The sequence below is a fragment of the Lissotriton vulgaris genome, chromosome 1_2 (genome assembly GCF_964263255.1).
Source record: "Lissotriton vulgaris chromosome 1_2, aLisVul1.2, whole genome shotgun sequence".
Lineage (NCBI taxonomy): Eukaryota > Metazoa > Chordata > Amphibia > Caudata > Salamandridae > Lissotriton > Lissotriton vulgaris.
The window spans coordinates 141,035,497-141,063,064 of record NC_141686.1 but is presented as its reverse complement, the minus strand read 5'-3'; the positions used below and the strand labels follow the sequence as shown (position 1 = coordinate 141,063,064).

Here is a 27,568-nt window from a genome sequence, read left to right as displayed (position 1 = left end):
TAGGTCTGGATTCGGGTAGCCCATGAGGGGGATGTTGATATGCATGCGTTCTGTGAATATATTAGGAATTCTAACGCACTAGTAGTCAGTAAAAATGGTCGACATGTTTCAGCCTGATCTGCCAGGTTAGGACTTATGGGCTTTTTTCAGGACCAACTGTGATTAGTGAAAAAGTCAAGAAGTTACAACTATCATTTGTCTTGTTGTGAACAGTGTGAGAAAAAGGGAAATTTTTTCAACCTGTTACTTTTGAATGTGGTCACAATGTACTTGTAAAATATACAGACATAAAGAAGGGTAAGGATGAAGGAAGACACATACATGTAGCAATTTTCTACTATCGTTTTAAAATCATGATTGATTTTGTAGCAGATAAAAGATTGCAATACTTTACAGACCCCTTAGTAAATGGCAGTGTCAACTCTCTCTTTCTCCACAAAGTGTGACATGCACGAAAGTAATCTCATTGCGATGGATCTCACCCAGTTTCCTCGCCTCTCGCAGAATCAGGTCTCTGTGAGCGAAGTTAAGAAAACGCGCAATGACCGGTCGCGGTCTTGCCCCCTTCGGCGGTTTTGCTAGGAGGGCCCTGTGCGCCCTCTCAATAATGAAACAAGGTGAAAATTGTACCGCTGGGAAGGTTTCCATCAGCCAAGAGTGGAGGAAGGACACCATATCCGCCTTCTCGATCCCTTCCCCAAATCCAACAAAGCGCAGATTATTGCGTTGCGCTCTATTTTCGGAGTAGTCAACCTTCCATAGTAGTTGGCGATGCGATGCCTTTGCGTCCGCCATGTCTTTTCGCAGGGTAGTGATTGAATCCTCGGCCTCTCCCATCTGCGTCTCAGCAGAAGTCACCCTGTCGGATAAGTTTCGGAAGTCCTGCCTCAGGAGTGTCACCTCAGAGCACACCTCGCCTATCTTGAACTCCAGGGCCTCTCGGGACTCCTGGATATCGGCTTGTGAAGCCTGGATGGCCCCCATCAGCAGTTCGGTGTCCAAGCGCGTGCCTGACGCGGCAGGGAGGCCCTCCGCCATCTGTCTCGTGCGGCAAAATTGTCCATGGGCCCTTATTTAGGCACTTTAGGTGGTATGTCCTTCTTCCCCATGGTTTGCAGGGGTGATGCGTCCAGCACGCTGGGCAAACGGTAAATCATCCTACCTCCCGAGCACTAGTCGCGGCCTGATGGATGGTCCGCCGTATCCGTGTCCCCTCCGGTGTGCTGGGGTCAAAGAGCCTCACCTCGTAGGTCCCGTGGATCCCTATCGTCTCCTTCCCGCCTATCGTGTTGTTCGGGTCACTGGTGAATGGTGCCAGGCAGGTCCTCCAAGCCCCCCTTCTCCGATGATCACTTCCAAAAGTTGTGCACCCAGCCCCGGGCCCCTTTCACTGCCCTGGACCGCCCCTCCTTCGTAGGACGCCGGGGGGGGGGGGGGGGGGGGGGGGGGGGGGGGGGGTTGGCAGGAGTATAGATCCTCTGCCGTCCAGGCTATCTTCAGTGATCGGTGTCTCTTGTAGCTGGGCCGGGTATTAGCGGTATGTGGCAGGTGTACGAGGCGGTCCCCGAGGCGGCCCCCAGCGCCGCGGCGTTCACTGGGAGACAACGTCGTCCGGGCGCCCCACCAGGTGGTTGGCTATGCGTGGCAGTCTGGCCACAGTGCGTCGGGGTCACCGCAGGGTCCCAGGCCGGGTCGGGGGCCCCTCTATCCCCGGTTCTCGGCTCCGGCCGCCATCTTGGTGTAACCCCGGGTTCAGCGCAGTCCCACAATGATTCCTCGGGGGCTCCCCACACACCCAGCCTCTGGTAAGGCTGATGCCTCCTGTTTCACTGCCTCTCACCTCACAGACCCACCCCGGCGGGGTGTCGATGATAGCTCGGCACCCCGCGTCACATCACGGGCACTGCCGCCGCCATCTTGGTGAAGGGGTGATCTTCTCCGGAGCTCCTAGCTCCCAAACCAGAGGTGTCCAGGCCTGGCGATCGTCGCACTTATAGTGCTGCCCTCCTACCCCGCTGTGGGGACCTGTCGCCGGATTCGGAGGCCGAGTTTCAGCCCCTCTGCCGATGTCTGAGCACGACGGCCGCCATCTTGCCTCCGGCCGGGCGCGCAAAGCGGTATCAAAAAGTCCACGTATGAGGCGTTGCGGGCAGGTATTCCTCTCGTTGCTCGCCTCCGGTGGGTCACGCTGTGTCCCTGCTTCGTCCTTATTAATTTGGTGACAGTTTGAGTAGTTATAATGACGGATTTCTAGGCAGCTCGCCGGGAGCTCCGGAGCCACACGTCCTAGCACGCCATGGTGTTGGCCACGCCCCGATCACTACTGTTTTTAACCATGGGTAAGAGCCTCCTGGTGGAGGCTGCATATCCAAACTAACCCTATGATTATGCACACACGTGTATGAAGAGCGGAGAACCAACATATACCGCTACCACGATTCTGAAAACACGTGCATGAGGGTTTTTTACCGGAGACACCCCGGATTTTTTCTGCATACCCAGGTTTTTGCAGGACAAGTGATCCTTTCCCCCATGATTAGTTAAACTTATAATAAGGAAACTGAAGGGATCAGAATTTCCTCCTCCCTCATTTGATTAATAGAGGTGCCAGCACCACCCCAAACAGGACTTTGTGTATCCAGATAGGCAGGGCTGAAAGGAATGAGACATGCCTGAGGCACACAAGGTGTCCCTGTGCATACCCCGGTTCAAACCAGTTGCTGGGGCACTCCAGCCCCAGCTCTGGCGCGAAACCGGACAAAGGATAGGGGGTGTAAACACCCCCCTTCCTGGTCCCACCCATGGGAGGGACCTAGTCGCTAGTACAGCCCCCTTTAGCAGGATAAAGGTTGGAGCTGTCCCATTCCAAATTAGATTATCCTGAACAACTCTACAAAGAAGAAACTCTGGACTTCGACGTTCTGCTCCACAGAAGACTGAAGAAATCTACCTTGAGGCCAAGGAGTGACCACCCTGCATCCGCAGGCACCATCAAGCGTCCTAGCGGTTCACTTTGTCGTCCTTCCTGGCGGAACCAGACTTCAAAGCCCGACGAGACCCGGACTTCCAGACCTCTCCGACCTCAACTCACATCTGCAGCACAGCTGAGATCCGTGGGTGCGACGAGACACGTGGGACCGGCCATCTTGAAGAAACTGCACTTCGCTTCCAGCACAACCTCTGAGGCACCTTCGAGTGAGTGCTTTGGGGATTGAGAAGCCCCAGCCCCGAGCAGCTCCTGCACATAAGACCAGCCCTCCAGCATCCATGAGATCTGCGTGGGGCCCTTCTGCTTGATTGCTACTCGACGCGTTGTCTGGTCACTTGCTGGCTGGCTAGTGGCCTCCTAGACGACGACAATCTTGAAACTACGCCGCTGGTCTGGTTGCTCCAGACTGGCCCTTGCTTCCCTGCAAAGGAGAAGTACCCCGAACCCTCCTGGTCAGCACCAGACGCCATCTTTACTTGCGGCGTGGGTTGCATTTGCCAAGGCCTGTTGACTCCGATCCTGGAACTGACACCGCCGACAGCGAGAGCCTGCGTGGGACAGCTCGTGCCTCCATCCTAGTCGTCGACGACGCCTCCTGGTTCACGTGGCTGCAGAGTCAAGCGTCACCTCTTCACCTGATCGCGACGACATCATCTGGTTCCTTCATGGTTCCACTCCGGTCACTGGCTAGTGACTTTGAACACTTTCCCCTCTGCTTTCAGGTCTCCTTCTTCGATCCGCCCTTGGATCACTCCTGGTCGCCTGCAGCATCTTTTTTCAAGGCTCCATAGACTTCAACGCGGAAACCGACACACTTTCACACCTATGCACCCGCAGCCCGTGGGTGAGGTAACAAGAGCATTTCGGTGCTCATAGGTAGATTGACTCTCCTAGTGTCCAGGGATCCTGTAGATTTGGTCTCAACCAGTCAGAACTGTCCTTACCTGCCTATTTTGTAAATTGTTCGTGCCCATTGACTTTGCATTGAAACCCGCGTGTGTGTTCTAGCACTGCACACGCGCCCCGTGGGCCTCCTGCTCCTTACCTAAGGTTAGGGTAGTGTAGCCCCAGCGATTCTACAGCCTCTGGGCATACTCATTTCTTCTATTGTTCTAGTTAACCCATTTACTTAGTATATGGTTTGTCGTGTCCCTAGGGCACCATTGTAATTGTGCAACTTACTGTATTTTTCTAAAGAGTATTGTTATGTGCTTAGCTCTCTGATCTCATAAAGAGTTCAGAGGTGTTTGTTAGTAATAAATATATTGTTTATTTTCATAACAACCTGTGTGGTGTCATTTCATCTGGTATTCAAGGGGGTTATATGTGGTAAAACAGCTGGCTTCACATGCCAAAAGAGTTTAGCCTAGGACTGCTCTGTCCATGCTACCATTAGGATAGCCGGTCTATAAGGTTGACTTACAACCAATCACCATAGGGGTTGTTTGGACTGATACAAGGTGATCACTAGAACTAGTGAGCATCATATATCAGGCCAACTTCTCACAATAGACTCTCGTCTGGCGAAGGTGTTTGTTTCACAGGAGCGCCAAGATCGTGGCTCTTCTACGCTCAAGAAGGTCCGCTTCTGTCCGAATGTTAAAATCTTTTCTGGGCATGGCATCGTCCTGCATACAGCTGATCCCCAATTGCAGGCTACACATGCGAGTCCTCCAAGAGGAGTTGGACAAACAATGGCGGCAAGTCTCAGGGTCGTTCAACGACAAAGTCTGCCTGCCCCCCGCATTCAGGGTGCATTGGAATGGTGGGCTCGCCTTCCAAACATCGCAACTGGGTGGCCGTTCCAGGACACAGACCCCACGCTTACCCTCACGACGGACGCTTCCTTAGAGGGTTAGGGTGCACACCTCGAAGGGTTGTCAGTCAACGGCAAATGGACGGCAGATCAATGCAAATGGCACATAAATCGCCTGGAACTCTTGGCTATTTTTCTCGCCCTAAAATCTTTCCGCGTGGTGGTGAAAGCAGAGTCCCTGTTGGTGCATACAGACAACACCACTAGTATGCACTACCTCAACAAGCAAGGGGGTACGAGATCTCTTCTGCTATCCAGACAGGCACAACAGATCTGGGAATGGGCGATTCAACATATAGTCCAGCTAACAGCAGTTCACGTCCTGGGAGCCTCCAACGTCCTTGCAGACTCTATCAGCAGATCGGCTATTGACAATCACGAGTGGGAACTCCATCAACCGACTCTGGAGTATGTGTTTCGCTTGTGGGGCCAGCCGGAGCTGGATCTGTTTGCGACTCCACTCAACCGCAAATGCCTACGCTTCGCAAGTCGGCATCCCCACAACGGATCGAGCGGGAATGCGTTTTCGATCAACTGGTCGAACAAATTTGTTTACGCTTTTCCGCCGATCCTTCTGATACCACGCCTACTGCACAAGATGAGACTTCAACCGTGTCACATCCTATTGATTGCGCCCAGGTGGCCGCGTCGCCCGTGGTTCACGGATCTTCTTCTGTTTTCCCAGTGCGATCCGATTCTTCTTCGTCCCCTGCCTCATCTTCTCACCATGAGCCAGGGCCAGATTTGCCACCAGGATCCAGCGTCTCTCCAGCTTCACGCTTGGAACCTGAGCACAATGAGTTTGCACATCTGAATATTGCTCCAGAGTGCAGAGAGGTGCTTGCTCATCATGCACGCGCTCCTTCCACAGTCAAGACCTATAAACTGAAATGGAAACGGTTTTGTGTTTGATGCCACGAGGAGAAGGTCGATCCTCTGCTCGCCACATCTGAGCAAATCCTGCCTTTTTTCCTCCTTTTGACAAAGTCGGGACTTTCGCATTCCACTCTTAAAGTCTTCCTGGCTGCGATTTCCCGCTTTCGTCACGATGGTTCCATATCCCTGTACTCTTCTCTGATCATTCGTCAGTTCTTTAAGGGCCTGTTCCGGATGTTTCCACCTATCCAGCGTCCACCACCTGCTTGGCGTTTGAATCTGGTCTTATCGCAGCTCCTCAAACCTCCTTTCGAACCTATTCATTCAGCGGAATTAAAATTCCTTACTTGGAAAGTTTCCCTCCTCCTTGCACTTACATCCTCCAGGCGAGTGAGCGACATCCAAGCTTTCACCATTCAGCCTCCTTTTCTTCAATTCTCAAGGGACGCTGTTACACTTCGTACGAATCCTACATTTATTCCTAAGGTCCCTTCTGACGTCCACCTTAATGAACCTGTCATTCTCAAGACTTTTTTTCCCAGACCCTCAGTCTCCCGCTGAGCGCTCTCTTCATTCTTTGTACTTGAAGCGCTGCCTTAAATTCAATATCCAACGCACTGCTGCCTTTCGTAAATCAAGACCAGCTCTTTGTGGCCTATGGACGGATGCGCAAGGGACATCAGGTCACTAAACAATCCATTACTCAATGGATTTCTTCTGCCATCAACGGGCTGGCAAGCCTCTTTCTGCTCCGGTGCGAGCACACTCGACGAGGGCAGTTGCATACTCTACCGCCCTCTTTGCTGTAGTGCCTCTACATCAGATCTGCAGGGCAGCAACGTGGTCCAGCAGGCACACGTCCACAAGGCACTACTGTCTGGAGACCTCTGACGCTTCAGACACTGCTGTGGGTCAAGGGGTGCTACGAAATCTCTTCAGATGAAGGTGAGCCTCTGTTGCTTCTCACCTCCTGTCATAAAAGGTTTTTTTCATATATATGCAATATTCATATGTGCATTTATTTGCTTGCATTTGTTCTTATTGCCTTTTATGACTCATGTGTTGGCGTACTGCTTTCTATTCTTATACAAGCATGTGAATCTATGAATGACACCCTAATACTGGCGAAGAACAAAAGTTACTTACCTGTAAACTGTGGTTCTCCAGTATTGGTTTCTTTCATAGATTCACATGCGACCCACCCTTCCTCCCCTCAGAGGCTCTCTTTTCCTCATGCACTCTTGGTCACTTTGATGCTATGAAAATCTGAGGGCTTGAGTTTTTGAGGAGAAGGTTCTAGAGAGTGCTGCAGCCTGATTGGCTGGAATGTGGACTATTATGATGACATGGATATGTTACTAAAGTGAATTCTCCCTTTAGGCTTCTATGGGCCTATGTTGTTCTATGGTACTTTTAAATTTCTTATTTATATCTATTTATATCTATTATATATTTATATGTATATTTATGATGTGTGTGTATATATATATATATATATATATATATGTATATATATATATGTATATAATATACCAACCAACTCGTTCACAATCCTCAAGAACGACGTCCAGGCCACAAGTAGTTTACAAACTGGATTTATTCACAGCCCTACTCGACGCGTTTCGGGAATTGCCTTCCCTTTCTCACGAGTACAAGAGTCTGTTTGCATCCACCATTTAAAGTAAATCACGTGATTGTGTTGAAAAAATAGACATAGCCAACAGACTACCAAAACATCATATGTCTGGAGCTATGTAATACATTCATTTTTCAGCAATGTGTGGCATTAAGTAAATTCAGTGTTATCTGATCGGTTGCACATTATTTAACATCCTAAGCTTTGGTCAAGGAAATTATGCATTGTAAATTCATTATGCACAAGCGGTGTTCTTTCTTACGACGGGGTCGTTTCAACACTTCGAGATTATCCATGATTTCACGTAATATCACGTAGGAAAGACATTTTTCACACTCAGTATTGTCTCATGACTTTTTAACTTAAGGAAAAGAATTACCGGCATTCCATTGCGAAATAACAAAATTAAATAAACAAATTGTGCTCTGCTTGAAAATACGGTCCGCTAGTGGCTACGAACCCTCGATTGTACAGTTCATGCGCCTTCGCACTGATCATCCATTAGGTAGAGCTATACCGCTGCCTCCTGTTTAATAGCTCTTCTTTAACCAAGTAAAAGGGATCCCCTGCGCATTTTGGACTAATTGCGTCCTTATCAAAAGGGCAGCCTGTTTTCCACTGTCCTGAGTGATTCTTACTTTCATACATATTGCACCAAAATGGTACTCAAGGATTCAGCCCAAGTGGGCCAAGTGTTTATCTGCTTATTCGTCCGTTTGGTGTCATATCCAATTCATGACTTACACAAGAAAACACCTTTCATTGTAACATTGCCCAGCGTGATTTCTGCAACTCGATACATACTGCCACACACTTTCTGACCGTGCTGTATTTTCATACTCTCCCACATTACATGGTACCTGTGACAAAATGATAAAATACAGTGATTAAATAACCTACCAAATTCGTGCCTTTCATACATTCATACACTTAAAATTAATATCAGAGGACAGTTTTGGCAGAAAATATATACATCAGCACACTTCTTTCAGTTCATCCAAGGTGCACACCTAGAGCTTCATCGCAATTATGCCCCTGGGGCTGTAACGTGTGATATTTTATTATGAATCTCGACTCCAGTCGTCTAAGTTCTTGCAGTCGATTCCCGCCTCTTTCTCTTATGGGCACTTGGTCTAGTGCCACATAAGAGAGGAGGCTGTTGTTACTTCTGTGGTGGGACGCAAAGTGTCTAGCCATGGGATACTGTTTGTCTTGGTTTTTTATGGCTCTTAAGTGCTGTAAGATCCTGTCTTTGGCTGGTTTAATTGTGCTGCCCACATAGAACTTGTTGCACGGGCATTTGAGTGCATAAACCACATATTTTGTGTGGCATGTCAAATGTTAGGTGATTTTAAAAGGCTCACACAGCTGGGATAATTTTATCTCTTTAACATTGTGGCTGAATTTGCACGCTTTGCATCTGCCACAGACATAGAATCCCTGGACTGGATTTGCTCTCTTTTAGTTGACTATCAACGTCTGGCATACTTTGTCTTTTAGACACATGGGTTTTCTGTACGTGATTTGGGGGTAGTCTCTGACGCTCAGTTGGATATCTTTGTCAGTCTTGAGGGCATTCCAATATTTATTAATTGCTCCTCTGACTTCTTTAGTTTGGGAGTGGTAATCAGTAATGAATCTCACTCCTTCTTTCATCTCCTCCTTTTTGGTGGCTAAGGGTTGGTTGATATCCCTTTCCTCCACTTTACGTACAGCCTCAGTGATACATTTTTTACTGTACCCCCTTGACTTAAATCTGTCGCACATGATGTCTCTCTCTTTCTAGTAATCCAGCTGTCTTGTACAATTTCTTCTGGCTCTAAGTAGTTCGCCAAAAGGAATTGAATTAATCAGATTTCGGGGGTGGCAGCTTTGTGCGTGAAGGAGGCTGTTTCCTGCAGTCTCCTTTCTGTACAAAGTCGTCACTAAGTTCATTTCTTCAATGCTGACTTTTAAGTCTAAAAAATCAACAGTTTTTTTTATCAATATGGCTTGTGAATGACAAATTAAATTCATTTGTATTCAGAGCAGCCACAAACTCTTCTGCTTCTTCTACGGTACCATCCCAGATGACAAAAATCAATGTACCGGAGCCAGGTGCGTACTCCGGTACAGTATTGGTCTAGCTTTCTGACAATCAGTTCCTCCCACCAACCTAAGTATATTCCAGCAAAACTAGGGGCAAAACAAGTGCCCATAGAAGTGCCAAGTAGTTGGTGGTAGATGGCACCATTGAACAAGTAGTAGTTCTGAGTAAGGCATGTATATACCATGTCTAACAACATTTCAGTATGAAACAGGTATGAGACTGATCTTGTGCCTAGGAAATGTCTGCATGCTTTTATACCCATTTCATGGGGGATATTAGTGTAGAGGCTGTTGACATCCAATGTCATGAGTAAACAGCCTGAATTGACCGTGACATTAGATATTTTCTCTAAAAAATCACCTGAATCCCTCAGATATGATGGAAGGCCCTGCACAATGGGTTGCAGAAAATGATCTACGTATCTTGATGTGTTTTCTAGGTTGCTATTCCTAGAGGATACTATTGGCCTGCCTGGGCGATTGATAGGGTCTTTGTGTAATTTAGGGAGTAAGTACAGTGCTGGTATTTTGGGGAATTTACAATTTAAAAAATTTAACTCTTCAGTTTCTAAGAGTTCCTGGTTCCTCCATTCGCACAGTTTCTCCTGATATGCTTGATTCTTACTCTCATATATTTTCCTATTGCTTTTCTCATACTTAACAGTGTCACCAAGTTGCTTCATACCTTCTTGTATATACATTTCTTTTGACATTACCACAATGTTGCCCCCCTTGTCCGACTTCTTTATGACAATGTTATGGTCATTACTTAAACTCTCAATGGCTAATCTTTGCTCTTGACTAAGATTATTTCTTCCCCACTTGTTGTTACTGGCTAGTTTTTTGAATTCTGTGATAACCCCCTTCTCAAAGACATCAATAGCTTCATTATTAATCATTGGCAGAAAAATAGATTTTGGTTTAAATCCACTCTTACTGCTCAGGTCCAGCCTGACATTTTCATTAATTAGATTTAAGGTAGGGTTTTCAATTACATTGGGATTTCCTTCTAGCTCATGCATTACTTGTATCATATCGGCATCTCCAATTTGTAATGTACTTGGAGTCTCAGAGCTTGTGCCTGGTTCCCTGTTTATTCTAGTAGCAAACCATTTCCTCAGTCTGAGCTTCCTAGTAAATTGGAAAAGGTCTATGCGGCTATGGGGAAAGTTAGATGTAGGGCAAAACGATAATCCAAAGGATAGTACCTCTATTTCAGCATTGTTGAGGCTCCTGTCGGAGAGATTGATGACTGTCTTGTTGTCCTTCAGTGTGGCAGTATGTATCGAGTTGCAGAAATCACGCTGGGCAATGTTACAATGAAAGGTGTTTTCTTGTGTAAGTCATGAATTGGATATGACACCAAACGGACGAATAAGCAGATAAACACTTGGCCCACTTGGGCTGAATCCTTGAGTACCATTTTGGTGCAATATGTATGAAAGTAAGAATCACTCAGGACAGTGGAAAACAGGCTGCCCTTTTGATAAGGACGCAATTAGTCCAAAATGCGCAGGGGATCCCTTTTACTTGGTTAAAGAAGAGCTATTAAACAGGAGGCAGCGGTATAGCTCTACCTAATGGATGATCAGTGCGAAGGCGCATGAACTGTACAATCGAGGGTTCGTAGCCTCTAGCGGAGCGTATTTTCAAGCAGAGCACAATTTGTTTATTTAATTTTGTTATTTCGCAATGGAATGCCGGTAATTCTTTTCCTTAAGTTAAAAAGTCATGAGACAATACTGAGTGTGAAAAATGTCTTTCCTACGTGATATTACGTGAAATCATGGATAATCTCGAAGTGTTGAAACGACCCCGTCGTAAGAAAGAACACCTCTTGTGCATAATGAATTTACAATGCATAATTTCCTTGTCCAAAGCTTAGGATGTTAAATAATGTGCAACCGATCAGATAACACTGAATTTACTTAATGCCACACATTGCTGAAAAATGAATGTATTACATAGCTCCAGACATATGATGTTTTGGTAGTCTGTTGGCTATGTCTATTTTTTCAACACAATCACGTGATTTACTTTAAATGGTGGATGCAAACAGACTCTTGTACTCGTGAGAAAGGGAAGGCAATTCCCGAAACGCGTCGAGTAGGGCTGTGAATAAATCCAGTTTGTAAACTACTTGTGGCCTGGACGTCGTTCTTGAGGATTGTGAACGAGTTGGTTGGTGTGTGAAGGGACTGGCGATCCCTTCCTGGGCCCGCCGCTGGAAGTGGCCACTGCAGCTTTGCGCCAAAACTTGTATATATATATACTATTTTATGTACCGTGGGACTCCCACTTCGACGACGGGGAATTATTCAAGCATGTGAATCTATGAAAGACACCAATACTTGAGAACCACAGTTAACAGGTAATTAACTTTTGTTCTTCTCTCCCAGTCAAAAGATCTGGGTTAAATCCATTGTCTTTTGCCCACTACGCCACCCCAGTTTGGATCCAGCCATACGCAAATCAGTCTTGACCCTGTCCCTCACGGGGACCGAATTGCCAGGCCAGGTCCTTCTCGGACCGGAAACAATCCTCCTGGGACCGGTTTTAGGGTATGTCACCCTTCTTCCACTTCACTGTATGTCTCACACGATGGATAACAGACTTGATAATTTCAGGGAGTTAGTTTGAGTTGTCTTTTTATAAAGAGGGTGTAGGAAGTATATATATATACCATACCAAAGTAAGGTATTGTGTGCTCAGAGTCCAGTCGAACCTAGAAAGTAGGCAGAGGTAGAAGTAGATAATACCTTACTCTCTATTTGTGTGGACGAGCAGTAAGGCTTTATCAGAGGGTAGTGTTAAGCATTTATTTTACACATTCAGGCAAGAAATGATGTCACACACTCAGACTGAACTCAGACTAATTTGTATACAATATATTATTTATTTTATTTCTAGAACCAAGCCAAGCCTTTTGCGAATAAGTGAAATAATACTTTTGCAGTTACAATGCAGTTGACTACAATTGGTATGCAGTTAGATGCAATTGGTTTGATTACAGGTAATTCAACAGTCAAAATTACTTTACAGTTACTTTTGACATTACTTTGTACGTTACTTTTCAAATTACTCTTAGTTACTTTTTCCACTCATTGCGATATGCCTAGATATCATACTAGGATATTTCCTAAAGATAAGGTAAGTAATTCAGTTTGGGGATTCTCCGGTTGCAACAAACACTGAAGGCTCGGGATGAAGATCTTCTAGAGGCGACCACCCGTTGGAGAGGTAAGTTGGGATGCCTTGGGATCGCGGGACACCGTTGAATAGACCACCCAAGGCCGTGGGACGTAGGATGTCTTTTAGGTGTCGGGTTTTTCTTACCAGCTCCGTTCCCAGTAGGGGGTATCTCCAGAAAGGGGCTACAGGCGTCGGTTGGAGACTTGAGGCTGGTCAGGCATCACCGGATCCCAGTTCAGCATTGCCAGGAAGACCTCCTCCTGGTGTTGGGCCACTCGGGTCATGGGCGTCTGGTGCAGAGTGGTGCAGACTCACTGATTTGGCCAGAGTCTGTGGATAAGCAAATACGCTGCTCACGGAAGACAAAGTCTGGTATGGGAAGGCAGGACAGTTCCTCCAGGTTCTTGGGGGCTGCTGGCTGCAGGACATACCGGGATTTCGCTGTAGCAGGTCGAGGTCGGGACAGGCCGGTAGGGCTGGGCCAAGTCAGTTGGTGTCCTCCTCTTCTTCTTTAGCTTGTCTGAGACCGCAAAGGTTCAATCCCTAAGTACGAAGTTTAGGGATGTTATAGGTTGGTACAGGTCCGGACCAATGGGTCTCTTCCTTGGGGTGGTTACACCCCCTAGTATGCCTCCCTCCAGTGGGAGGGGTGGGGACATAAGCCTCACTCTGGTTGACTGGGTCCCCCATCTTCAAGACGGCGGGGACTGAGAGTTGTGCCTCGCCTCCCCTACCTGAGGGGTGGGGTTGGCAAAGGTAGGCACACCTCTCCCATATTAGTTTCCCCGCTAATTCTCCCACCCAAAATGGGGGTCGGAACTGGTGGGGGCCAGTTGCTGGGAGCAGCAAATGGCTGGGGTAGCTCACAAAGGTGGCAAGCTTTTGAAGCTTCCCTTCGTGGACCCTGCCCTTCATGGGGGAGGGGGGGGTGGCACCTCGTCCCAGGAGGTGCTTTGTTTCAGGACCCAAAGAGAGGCACACACTCGACCCAGGGGTCCAGAGTCATGTCTGGTTGCGGCAGCTGGCAAGCAGCCACTAAGCCAGGACATTAGAGTTAAGTCGTTTTTCATGGGGCATCTCTAAGATGCCCTCTGAGTGCCTTTTTACATTAAATCCCACACTGGCATCAGTGTGGGGTTAATATGCTGAGAGGTTTGATACCAAACTTGCCAGTTTTCAGTAAAGCCATTATGGTGAGAAAACATAGGCCCCCGGATACCTGGTTGGCAGGAACTCAGGGCATACTCAGTCAAAGTACATCAACATTAGGCAAAAAGTGTGTGGGGGGAAGGGGGGAGGGGAAGGCTAACCATGCAAAAAAGGGCACTTTCCTACAGAGGGATGTGTACCATTCACAACTATCACTGCCAGCCGACTTGTCTGCATATGATGCAGCCAACCAACAAGCCATAGCTGTCTATTATATTTCCACTGAAATCTGTCTCTCTTCTTACCAGATTCCTTTTAAAACATAACCAAATAAAATATCCAGTGATTTCCTTTCCGTGCTGTAAAATCACTTTTAATCAGAAATCTGTTGATTCCAAACACTTTCCTCCAATTGCGATAGTTGCCTTGAATATTAATAAAATAAATATAATACCTTTACCCTGTAGTTTTTTTCTTTGCTTTTTCCTTAGTGAAATCTTAAATTTCTCATATCAGCCTTAAATAAAATCATATGAACAGCTGCATTCCGCTTGTTGGCAGTGTATAGTGATGATACCTATAAACATATTGTTTGTGAAGAGTCCAGTACTGAAGGACTGTATTGTCCCAGCTTTTAATGTGACCTTTTGTAAAGCACTAATAATTAGTGTGGCTTCAGTTAAGAAATGATTATCGACTAAGGATCAGACAAATGAGATTAATACATTTGATTAACAATGCTCTTGGTTATTATGAAGATTATGGACTCCTTGAAGAGGCAGTTTCAGAATGGCAGTATATTGTCGTGTTCTAATCTAGGACCCCGATCAATATTGTGACCTTATGCCCCTATACGTCTATAATCCATTCATAACCCTATAATGGCATAAACGATCAGAGCCATATTTCAGCCACATTTCAGAAACTCGCCTTTGCAGCTCATTACAGTACATGACACAGCAGAAGCCACTATCTTAGATTCCTAGATTACACTCCGAGTTCTTCAACAACATAAAAGCCCCAGCAACCTGGGAAAGCCCCGCTTGCTATGTTTTGATTAGTAATAGAACTCTAATGAGCACTGTAAGAACGACCGGTTCTTGTGACATCTTTATTGACGTCTTATGTCCAAAAACGTACGTCAAACAAGGCACCTTTCAGGTATAAATATTACCAACGTTGCCTTAAGCAAGAGCGATGGTGTGGTGAATACAGGAGCCGAACAGCTGTCCCTTGCAGAGCCCAGCAGATGCAAGCAGCCCACGGACGCTGCCCCTCCTCCTCCTTGACGCGCTGAGAGAGACGCTGTCTTTTCTCCTGCCGAGAAAATCCAGCTCCGGCGTTTCCAGCCTACCCTTGCGGGTGACTGGAATATCGAGTCCTGGAAGGAGATAGAAGACCTCCAACATTCTATTCCAGAGGTATGGTGTTGACTAAACCCTTAGAGAGAATTCTTGAAGCAAATCCTTGGCAAAACCAACTTAACTTAAACTGCTACTTACTCCCGCCCAAGTATTAGGCTTGGGCCAGGTACACTGGGGTAGGCGTAGTTAGCAGCACCAGTTGAGTACGTTAGCTAATGTATATATGAATGTATATATTTTATTCATTTTAACCATTGTATGGCTAAGAAACCATATCAATGCTTTTACAGTATTATTTCGCAATCCTCCTTTTACTGTACGCACTTTTTATAATAACAAGTCTTGCAATTGTGGCAATTCATTTCTCTTGCATGAGAAGAAAGACTGTTCAATAAATAATACCTTTTATTGAAAACGCCCGTCCCTCTATTCTCTGCATCTTGGTGAAAGTAATCTGCACAACTGACTGAGTAAAATAACTGTCTATTGTTTCACACGACTCTAGAGATTGACTCTTATTCTAAGGAGCAAAGTTGTCATGTTTATGCGGTTGTTGGAAAACTGAATCCCTTCTTGTCTGTGCCTGGGAAGCTGATCACTTCCTATTCAGTCAAGAAAGTTTCCAGTGACCTCTGAGCTAGTTGGTACAAACCCAATTAAGTGTAGCATAGTCAGTAGAGACCTGGAAGACTGCACTTCTACGTCTAAACTGCTGTTTGTTATTCCAATGCGCAGGGCCTATAGGGAAAATAGGAACTACACTACAATATTTATTTTATATCATAAAGCTTACATTTGAAAAAAGAATGGGAGTTTTGTCATATTGTCCTGTAAGCCCTGAGGATGCCAAGACTTTTGATAGAAGTAAGGAAGAGGAAATTACCTATGTATAATAGCTGTAAGTTGCACTTTTTTCATAAGAAGCACTCTGATATTTACTACTTTGATTTTTGTTTCTCAGGCATTCCTGACCAGAGTGGCGAAAAACCAACAAGGGGCTCTCGAACTACTGAGATCTGGGGTGATTGTACGGCTAGCACAGTGCCAGGTGTACGATATGCGCCCAGAAACAGAACCGCATGGGTAAGTCGGAAAGCCTGATTGTTAGGAGCAGAAATAACTGATCCTGACCTAAATGCATCCCTTTACCCAGCGACCTAAAAATAGAAATATTGGATTTGAAGTGAAAATATGCCTATTTACTTTAGTACTATATATCTTCTACTTCGCATGACTATTCAACAGGCCAATGAGATGTAAGATTGTAGCTCGTCCCATAAAGGCTTTAGTAGCTCAAATTGTATGCTGTGTATTGAGCAATAGGCAGATTATTGCCACGCTCAGCCCTTTTGAAGATAAACCTTTCCAGCATTAGCTCTGCATCAGTTTCTACTACCTTTCCTTGACTTTCTGCTCGTAACCCCTGTTATACTTGTGTGATAAAGGACATATTTGCTCATGTTCCCCGTTAAATACATTTGTCTGAATCCCGAACTGTAGGAAAGTGCATCTTTTGGACCTGGTCAGCCCCGACTTTTTGCTTGAAAAATGATGTCGTTTTGACTGGAAGTGTACAGGGTCCCTGCCAACCGGGTCCCCTGTGCCATATTTCCTTCCCTAAACTGTACCTTTTGTTTTCACTTTTGGCACTCCGTTAGCTCATGTATAAGCCCCTTGTAAAAGGTACCCCTTGTACCAAGGGCCTTATTATTTAAAGCTGGCCCCTAAAGGCTACAGCACAAATTCTGCCACCCTAACGGAATCTACCCAAGCGCATGCATGCTACCACTGCAGCCTGTATGTCTTGGTCTAGGCAAAACTGAAGACTCGACATGGCACACATTCCGTGTGCCATGCCCATTGACATTGCATGAAATGTAGGTAAGACACCCCTCCAGCAGGGCTTAACCCTAAGGCAAAGTGGACCATATCTCCAATGAGGGCATATATGCATGAGCAGATATGCGCCTTCAATATCCTTGTTGATTCTTGGATATTGTAAATGACCAGGGAATCCTTAGTAAGTACATGGGCTGGATACTCATCATTAAGAGTTCCCCAGCTCCATAATGGCATACCTGAAATATGGAATGTTTGGTACAAAACATCTCCGCATACCAAACCTGTACTGAATCCGTTGTCAGATTTATTCAAAAGTGCACCCAGAGGACCCTTTAGCGGGGTTCCCTGAAACCTACCAATCCTTAGTATGGTCACTGACTGGCCTGAGCCAGCGTGCTACCACCAGTCAGTCTGCTGACGTCATGGGGAGGGTGCCCGTGCACTCTGAGGCCGAAGGCAGTGCCTTGCCTCAGTGGAGGTCTTCACACTTCCCTCCTGGTCAGGAAGAGCCATCCGTGGCAGGGAGCTTCAAAGGCTTTCCCGCCTTTGTAATACGACTCCAGCCTCTCCTGTTAGAGGAAGCAGGCCTCCTTTCTGTCCTCACCCCCTTTTTGGCGGGAGAACAAGCTAAACAACTTAAAAAAAATAAGAGTTGTGTTCCCCTCTGCCAACTCAAGCCCTCAGGTGCTGGAGGCGAGGTGAAGTACACTTTTCAGCACCCACCATCTTGAAGATGGTGAGGCTATCCAATCAGGGCTAGGTTTATGTCCCCCTCCCACAGGAGGTGGGCATAATAGAGGGTGTAGACACCCCATGGAAGGCACTACCTGTCCCTCCCTTGTAACACCCCTAAATTTGGTATTTAGGTGGCATCCCCAGACCCTGAATTTCAGTTCCTGATGACCTAAGAAGACTCTACAAAATCGCTCCAGCAGAGAAGACTGACTTGGCCCCAGCCCTATCAGCCTGTCTGCAGCCCTCTACAATCCTGCGCCAAAAGATGACACGTCCTGCACCCCAGCGACCTCGAAAGCCTTGAGAGGACTGCCTGCCTTCGACAAAGATCAAGACTCCCGAGAGCAGGGACCAGTTCACCAATCGACCATCTCCAAATAAAAGACTCTGTGACCCGAAGAACAACAAATCCTGCTGCAGAATCCACCTCTGCACCCGATGCCTCTGGCACAAGTCTAAGTGGCCCATAGGTTCCAGCAAGGATCCCCAGAGATCCAGAGCCCAAGTCCACCGTGAGCTGACCTCTCCTGGACTCCTTGACGTCACATGCAACCTCCGCATGGAGACCCCCTCAAATGGGACCTGCTACGGTAAGTCATTTCCTACACAAAAAGGCACCTCTGCACCTGTCCATCCTGGGCCTTGGAGAGTTGGACCAAAGGTGTCCTTACGTCCTCAAGCATCACTACTTACTTTCCCAGCTGTTAGTTTCCTTTGACCAGCCCCCTGGGCTGGGCCTGTATCCCTTGTTTGATTTGGCCTCTCTCCGTTGCCTTTGGCACCCAGCCCCCCTTGTGCCACTGATGGTGTAGTGTTGGTGCTGCTTTGATCCCCGTCCAGTGCTTGCTTTAACTTGTCGACAGGCACCCTCCCTCATCCCCCCACCCCGTGCCGGTTGGTGGTGCACTGTTGGTGCTGAACTGTACCTTGCCCAATAGTGACCTTAACTTCGAAAGACTGGTCCTGTAAGTCGATGTTATACCTATGTATGCCGAATGAGTGACCATGGTGTGTGGTTCTACAAAATAAATATAACCAAGTACTATTTTTATCTTGGATTTATACATGGAGTGTGTGTACAACAAATGCTCATCACTGCCCTCTGATAAGCCTAACTCCTGGCCTACACTACCACAAAAGAGAACATTAGTATTATCTATTTCAGCCTCTAGGGATCCACTAAACTCTGCATATTATACCTCATTTAGGTATTGCATATAGAGAGACGGCTTCCTACAAAAACACATTCCAAAACAATGTGGCATTAACTTCAACAACGCGGACAGTAAGAGTCAAGGGAGGAGAGTGATGGTGTGCCTCAGATGGACACGTTTATGAGGAGGAGTTTGTGGAATTCCCTTAAATACAAAAAAGACCTACACATAAGGGAAATGTTGAGGAAAGAGTTAATAAATTACTGGGGATGCTTTTTAAACTTTTTTTTTTTGCTACCAATTGTATTGTATTTATTGTCTCTACACATCAATAAAAGGTCCTTTATGTTCCAATGAAAGATACATTGTTATAGATGTAGTGCATGCTTACATTCTAATGAAGACTAAAGAAAGAAACTAATATCTGAAAGAAACAGGTTAGTATTAGATTCCTTACCTTAGAATATCCCCAGGCGTCAGACTGGATCCGGAAATTTTTGCATAGCAATACCCTTGCGCGTCGGTAGGCGTTGTCTGCGGCTCCACGTCAGTCGTCGGCGCCGTGATGACGTCGTCGGAGTACTTAGACGCCACCTCCGCGTGCTGACGTCAGTTCTTCTTTTTTTCCGCGCCAGCATCGCAGATCCGGAAAAGTGGTACCTTTAGTCACTTTTTGACTAAACTTTTTTGAGATCTTTTTGATCATTCTTCGATTCTTCGACTCCGATCGGTGCCGGTAGGGATGCCAGGTTTTAAACCTTGTGGGGACTGCGACCGGCTGATGCCGGTCACTGACCCTCACCGACGGTGCCTCCACTGTCTCGGCGTCGATCATGACGACAAGACCTGCTCCGACTGTCGGGCCTTAACATCGAAAGCTAGGCGGGAGCGGTGCCGCAAGCGGCTCGAGCTCCGGCAGTCGGCCCCGCGCCGTGAGAGTTCCCGGTCCGGACGGAGGTCGAGGGACCGGTCGGGGGGGGCGGACATCACTCCTCAGGTTCGAAGTCGTCAGGTAAGCACAAGAAGTCGAAGAGACGTCATCGCTCTTCCGACTTCCCCCGAGGCTCGCGCGATGCGGCCGGGGGACACCGGCTCCGTCGGAGTCGCGGGCGTCGCAACTTGCCCCATACCCTCCGGTCCCTGGGCAGCAAGCGACGCCGGAGGAGATCGAGTGCTTCCTCATGGCCATGAGGTCCCACACTCCGGCGGGCTCCGCGGCGCCTTCGGGCCCAGCGGACCCGTCTGGGGGCCCTAGCGGGTCGGGTGCTTCGGCCCGACGCCGCCGGCGCCTTCGGGCTCGGCGCGGCAGGGCCCCGCTGGATCCGCTTCTGGATCCGGATCGTTGCTGGTCGACCTGACAACATCACCGGCCCCGCAGGTGTCACCTCCGGCGCCGTCCTCGGGCTGGGCCGTCCCCGATACCTCTCTCGACACGGTTCCTGCGTCGGAGCGGCGCCGCTGGGCGCCGTTCTCGATGCCGCTTGGGGAGTTTTACTTCAATGAACCGGCCCCATCATTTGACAACCCTGATTATCAGGAGATGGGTGATGAGGAGTATTGGGAGGGGTCTGTGGACCCTCTGAAACGTGAGTGTCAGTCCCAGGAGGACTTGGCAGGTGGACTTGGGGATGCCAGTGGTCTGGACACTTCGCCAGACACTGGTTTTGTCTCATCTCCTACCGTGGCTTCGGAGGAGGGGGCAACCTTCAGCGTGGTGTTGACGCGGGCGGCTAAGGCCTTGGGCCTTGAGCTCCCCGTCGCGGCCGTGAGGACTAACCTCCTCACTGAGGTCCTTAAACCGCAGTCAAGCTCGGCTGAGCCTCTGCTGCCGTTTAATGAGGCCTTGACTGACGTTCTTTTGGGGACTTGGTCCAGGCCCGCTACAGGCCAGCCTGTTGATAGGAACGTGGCCAGACGCACCGCCCGGCCCCGGGCGACCCTTGTTTCCTGTCCACCTATCCCACCCCCTAGAGCCTGGTCATCAGGCCTCGAGCTCCCAGACCGCATTCCCGTCAGCGCCGCCTGATCGGGAATCCAAGCGGTATGAGAATTACGGTAAGAAAATATTCGCCTTCCTTAGTCTGGGACTGCCGTCTTCCAACACCGCATGCCTCTTGGGCCGCTACACCCACTCCCTGTGGACGCGGTTGCGGACGTGCTGCCACAATGCCCGGCGGAGGTGAAGGCTAAACTCTCCCTAGCCCTTGCGGAGGGTCGAGATGCGGCACGTTTTTCCATCCGTTTTGGGCTGGATACCACCGACTCACTGGGCAGAGCGATGGCAACGACGGTGGCGATTCGTCGCCACGCCTGGCTGAGGTCCGCCAACTTTTCAGCGGATGGCCAGAATACCCTCATGGACATGCCGTTTGATGGCCGTTGCCTCTTTGGCGACAAGGCAGACCATGCGCTTGAGCGCTTTAAGGACTCCAGGGCTACGGCCAAGTCCTTGGGCCTCTCGGCCCCGCGCCAGCAAATGGGTGCCTTTCGCTCCTTTCGTGGCCAAGGAAGGGGCGCCCCCACATGTGCTGCCAGCCACGCACCGCAGACTAACATCCAATGCGGTGGCGGCCGTGGAAACAGCCGTGGAGGCGGTCGGGGACAACGGCGAGGCCAGTCCTCACCTTCCCCCGCAGCATCTGCCTCAGAACCTTCCTAGTCCGTACTTTCAGGCCCATGTGACGCCAGTGGGGGGCAGGGTTCGCCATCACCACTCCCACTGGCGCACTGTCACATCGGACAGGTGGGTGCTGCAAATCGTCCGAAGGGGCTACTCCCTCCCCTTCGGGACGACCCCTCCAGCCATGCCACCGCAGTACCACCGCGTATCGGGGGATCATTTGCGGCTTCTGCAGTAGGAAGTTACGGCCCTTTTGGCCAAGGGGGCCATCGAGCGCGTTCCTGGGCCAGAAGTAGGGTGCGGTTGCTACTCCCACTACTTTCTGGTACCCAAGAAGGGCAAAGGGGGCCTACGACCTATCTTGGACCTACAGAACGTCAACGGCTTCCTCCGGAAGGAGAAGTTCAAAATGCTGACACTGGCTCAGGTCTTAGCTGCCCTGGACCCAGGAGACTGGATGGTAGCGTTGGACTTGCAGGACGCTTATTTCCACATCCCCGTGCTACCGGCGCTACCTGTGGTTCACGGTAGGCCACGAGCACTTTCAGTTTACTGTGCTCCCCTTCGGCCTTACCAGCGACCCACGGGTGTTCACGAAAGTGATGGCAGTGGTCGCAGCTCATCTGCGCAGGTTAGGGATTTCTGTCTTCCCCCTACCTCGACGACTGTTGTTGAAGGCGGGCTCGCCCCAGACAGTCGTCAGCCACCTCCAGACGACGGCGGATCTCCTGCACTTGCTGGGGTTCTTCATCAACATGCCGAAGTCACACCTATGTCCCTATCAAAAGCTCCTCTTCATCGGAGCGGTTCTGGGTTTATCCCACCGAGCAGCGGGTTCGGGATATACAGGCTCTGATTCCGATCTTCGGGCCGTTATCCCGGGTTTCGGTCAGGTTGACGCTGCAGCTTCTGGGGCTGATGGCTTCCTGCATCCTTCTGGTGCATCACGCCCGTTGGTGGATGCGGGCTCAGCAGTGGGACCTGCGCCTTTGGCAGTGGCTGGAACATCAGGGTGTGACCCTGGTGCTTCAACACCTGGCAGGTTCTCTCAACGCCAGGGCGGACAAACTCAGCCGCCGGTGCATGATGGATCACGACGTGGCGCAAGGTCTCTTTCTGCAGTGGGGAGAGCCTTGGTTAGATCTATTCGCCACAGAAGAGAACGCGCAATGTCATCAGTTCTGCACGTTGGAATTTCCCAGGCGGCACTCGCATGGAGACGCTTTTCGTCACGAGTGGAGTTGTGGTCTGTTGTACGCCTTTCCGCCTATATCATTTCTGCCCAGAGTGCTGAAGAAGATCAAACGCGACCGGGCCCAAGTCATCCTTGTGGCTCCGGACTGGGCACGAAGGTACTGGTATCCCGAGCTACTCAGTATGTCAGTCGATCCCCCGGTACGTCTGCCTCTTCAGGAGGACCTGCAGCAACAGGGGGCGGTCCTCCACCCGAACCTGTCCAGTCTCCACCTCCATGCTTGGAGATTGAGCGTCGACAGTTGAGGCCATTTGACTTGCCTCCTGAAGTCTGTAATATCATTCTGGCATCCAGGCGTCCCTCCACAAAGTCGGTATACGCCTGCAGGTGGAACAGATTTGTGGCATGGTGCACAGCAAAGGCTGTGGATCCTCTCTCTGCCCCTCTTTCTAAGGTTCTTCTCTTCCTTCTTTCTCTTGCCCACCAGGGCTCTGCACTGGGCACTATCAAGGGCTACCTTTCTGCCTTTTCAGCCTTTCTAAGGCTGCCTGATAAACCATCTTTGTTCAAGTCCCCTATTGTAACTCGTTTTCTGAAAGACAACACATACACGTTTCCACCTGTTCCATTTGTGATGCCTCAGTGGGACTTGAACCTGGTTCTTACTCATCTGATGTGCGCTCCCTTTAAACCACTTCACAACTGTCCTATCCGCCTTCTTACTCTGAAGACTGCTTTCCTGGTTGCCATCACCTCTACTAGGTGAGTGAGTGAGCTCCAGGCTCTTTCCTCCAAACCTCCTTTCCTTTCTGTCCATCCGGACAAGGTGGTGTTGCGGACTAGACCCTCTTTCCTGCCCAAGGTTGTCACGGCCTTCCACATCGGGCAGTCTATCACCTTCTTTCCGCCTCCGCATCCCTCAAAGGAGGAAGAGCGGCTCCACCGTCTGGATCCAAAACGTGCGCTCTCATTCTATCTGGATCGCACACGCCCGTTCCGGGTGGATGACCAACTCTTTGTTGGTTACGTGGGCGCTAAGAAGGGACGGGCGGTACACAAGCGGCCATCTCTCGGTGGATCGTCTTGTGTATCAAGGCTTGTTACTCCTTGGCAAGGAAGGAGCCTCCTGTTGGGCTGAGGGCCCATTCCACTCGGGCCACGGCGGCTACCACTGCTCTGGGCCGGGGTGTCCCCTTGCAGGACATCTGTCAGGCAGCTAGGTGGGCATCGTTGTACACGTTTGCAAGACACTACTGCCTGGATAGCCAAGTCCGGAGGGACGGCTTCCTTGGCCGGTCCGTCCTCCAGGACTTTCTGGTGTGATTATTGGTTCGCAGACCCACCGCCGGGGTTGGTATTGCTGGGGTATCTATTCTAAGGTAAGGAATCTAATACTAACCTGTTTCTTTCAGATGAACAAGTTACTTACCTTCGGTAACGATATATCTGTAAGAAACAGTAGTTAGTATTAGATTCCTTACCGCCCCATCCATCCTCCCCGTTCTGCGAACCGATATCTAGGGTTAAGGTCATCCCCATTCAGGGCCCTAGTTTAAATGGCACCAGTGTTGGTTTTTAGCATGGCTCTGCGTTTCTGGCGCGGAAAAGCTGTGTCTAAGAACTGACGTCAGCACACAGAGGCGGCGTCTAAGTACTCCGACAACGTCATCACGGAGCCGACGACGGACGCGGAGCCGCAGACGACGCCTACCGACGCGCAAGGGTACTGCTACGCAAAAATTTCCGGATCCAGTCTGATGCCTGGGGATATTCTAAGGTAAGGTATCTAATACTAACTACTGTTTCTTACAGATATATCGTTACCGAAGGTAAGTAACTTGTTCAACTGTAGATAATGGGTAATTTTGTTCTCATTCTGGATTTCTTTATCATAATAACCTAAGTCAGTTAGAGAATCAACACAGTGAGAATGCTTTCTCTTAATTGTGAGTTGACACAGTAACATTTAGTCCTAGTTCCATACTCCACATAAGCTTGTTTTTCATGTATCTTTAGCAGCTCATTTATTCTTCTCTTATTAGTCATTATTGTCCCCACCAACCCTTAAACCATTACACTTCATTCATGCAGGACTTCCCTTCAGTTCAGAAAGTCAATTCCTGACTAGAATAAAGAGCACACTGATATGTCAGCAGATCATGCCTGCCTCCAGACTCTATTGATCTTACTTCACCTTCTAAGGGTAACCTTGTGTCTGACTGTTTGCCGTGCTGTACCAGGGGTCTCTCCCATGTCTCGACTATCTGAATTTAGGGTTGGGAATATTACAAATGAAATCTCAGCAATTGCCCATATTTGGACATCCCAACACCACCCACAGCCTTTCAAGCCTATATTGAGTTGTAACACATTGCTATCCAATATTTTCCAAATAGCAGAGCTACATCGGTATAGGCAACTGGGTTTTTGTTGCAGTTGTCCCACACTTTTTTGCCCTCTTTTTACCTCATAAATGCTGTTTTTTTAATGTGACGTTGCACTGAGGCCTAACCAGACCTCCGTGCCAGTGCTCCTTCCTTAAAACAAAGTGATATCTGATTGTTTCACAGTTTGCTAAGGACTTCAGCACCCCTGTAAGTCCCTAGTAAATGGTACCCCAGGTACTTGGTGCACGGGTACTAACTGTTACAGCATATCTTTTGCCACCCCAAGGGGGGACACACAAATTCCACACAGACTGCCATTGCCAGCTGCGTGACATGGTGCAAACCATGTTTGAAAACATGAAATGGCACGCGCCTGCGTGCCATGCCAAAGACACTGCATGGGCCATATGCGAGTCATCCCGACAGCAGGCCCTGGAACCCTAAGGCAGGATGCATTATAGCATATGTGAGGAGATATATGCATTTGCGGATATGCCCTTGTAATGGCTAATTCCATTGCTGGATATTACAAGTGAACAGGGAAGCCTTCGTAAGGTATGTACTGGGCATTGGTCAAAAAGAGTTTGCCAGCTACATAATGGCTTCACTGAAATCTATGTTATTTGTTATCGAACACCTCATATTAATAAACCCACACTGATTTCAAAGATGGATTTATTATTACATGCACACACAGAGTGCTTTAGAGGTACCCCCCGAACCCTACTAGTCCTCTAGTGTTCTGGCTAACTGGTCCTGTCCAGCCTCCCACCACAGATGAGTTTGACCCCCTAAGAGATTAGCCCCGCACTCAGAGGTGCGAAACACTGCCTGCTCTAGTAGTAGGTGTGTTCGAGGCACGTGGGCTGCTGAATTCATATCTGTGCATAGATCGCCGCCTAGTGTTGGGTCTGGATGATGGCACATTGTTGTCCTGGAAGAGTCTTCGAAGTATCACGAGATAGGTGGCTCCTCCCCTGGACTACAGTGCGCATGGGCATCCACTCCATCCTCAGATTGTTTTTTTCTGCCATTGGGTTCGGATGTATATTTGTTAACTCAAGTTCGGAATCGATAAAAAACTTTATATTTGGCCAAAAGGCCTTTAGTTATCATTGGTATTGTCTTTGCGATCGGTGCCAAGTACTTGTTCCAGCTCTATCCTCGAGCCGGACGTCAAGAAGAGCCGCATGGCTTTTCAGCACCAAGGCCCGGTCGACGCCAGAGGCCTTATCGACGATCCATTATGGAACGGAGCCCGAGCCCGAGCCCGTTCAAGAGATGTCCCGTTTGCAACTCCAAGTATCCTCACATCGATGTCCACCCGGTGTGCAACAAGTGCCTGTCTCTGGAACACAATGAAGCCAGCTGTATGGCTTGCTCTCGGTTCCGCTCCAAAAAGACGATTCGCCTTCGACGCGCAGCGCGAAAGGAGGCCCAGCAGACGGTACCTGACCCGGTGAACATCTTCGATGCCGAGGAAGATGAGGGAGTCGAGCAGGAAGTTCAAGAGAACCTGTCTGATCCTGCATCGGAGATCAACTCCAGTTACGACGCAGATGTGGAAATGCTCGATAATGAAGAAGTCGTCGACTAGGTAGGAGATGACGATGAGGCCTTTGCGGCCGTGGAAGATAGCTCGAGCGAGGAGCTACGCCCAACCGTTGGTACGGGGGCCGAGACCAAAACACTCGATAAGGCTCAGGTCGAGGGATCGCCACATGGCCTTACCCGAGATCAAACGCTTGGTTCTACAGCCTCGCCTCAAGGCCTTAAACAACAAGTCCTCCATCAAGGGTTGTAAAGTATGGGAACCTGGGACTAAAGCACTATTTACATCCTCCCATTGCGCTAACTGCCTTCAAATGTTGCCTAAACTTCTCTGGCTACCTATTGCACCCCAAGGAAACTAAAACACTTTTCCTATTAGGAAAAAAGACTCTCTGGTGAATTGCCTCCTTCTTAACACGAGGTCGCTAGTTAAACACAGCTCGGAAATAGCAGAGCTAATCCAGGATGAGGATATAAAAATAGCATTTATTACTGAATCATGGACTGATGCAGCATCAGGTCCAGACATAGTCAAAGCCACCCCCCAGGATTTTGTTTGCCACACCCAAAACAGGGACAAGAGGAGGGGGGGTGGCCTAGCCATTATCCATCATAAAAACATCAGAGGCTCCTTTCAACCCGGTCCCACTGGCCTTGATGAATCACTGCTTTTCAACTTTACTCTCTCAGACCACCTGTCCTTCAGTGGCTGCCTTGTATACAGGCCCCCAGGTGAGAAAGCCCGATTTCTAGTAGCATTGAGTAAACTACTAGAAGCGGCAGCATGTACCCAAAGGTTCACTCTTTGGGTGACATTAATTTTCATCTGGAATGTAATACAGACACTCGAGAGTTAATCGACCTACTGCTGGGGATTGGTATGATCCAACAGGTATCTGACCCCACACACAGAGCAGGACATACCCTAGACGGGATTTTCTCGAATCATCTCAGTCTAAAAGTTACTTTGGTTT

At 48.7% G+C, this 27,568-nt stretch overlaps 1 protein-coding gene across 1 annotated transcript in view; it reads left to right on the top strand.

Annotated features, from left to right (window-relative positions):
- The window catches only part of NUP205 (nucleoporin 205), a 967,082-nt gene that overhangs the window by 805,420 nt on the left and 134,094 nt on the right, over positions 1 to 27,568 (top strand). Inside the window, exon 33 of the mRNA XM_086952983.1 lies at positions 16,072 to 16,193. Coding sequence (XP_086809109.1) covers positions 16,072 to 16,193 — 122 coding nt within the window. The remainder of the gene's footprint in view (positions 1 to 16,071; positions 16,194 to 27,568) is intronic.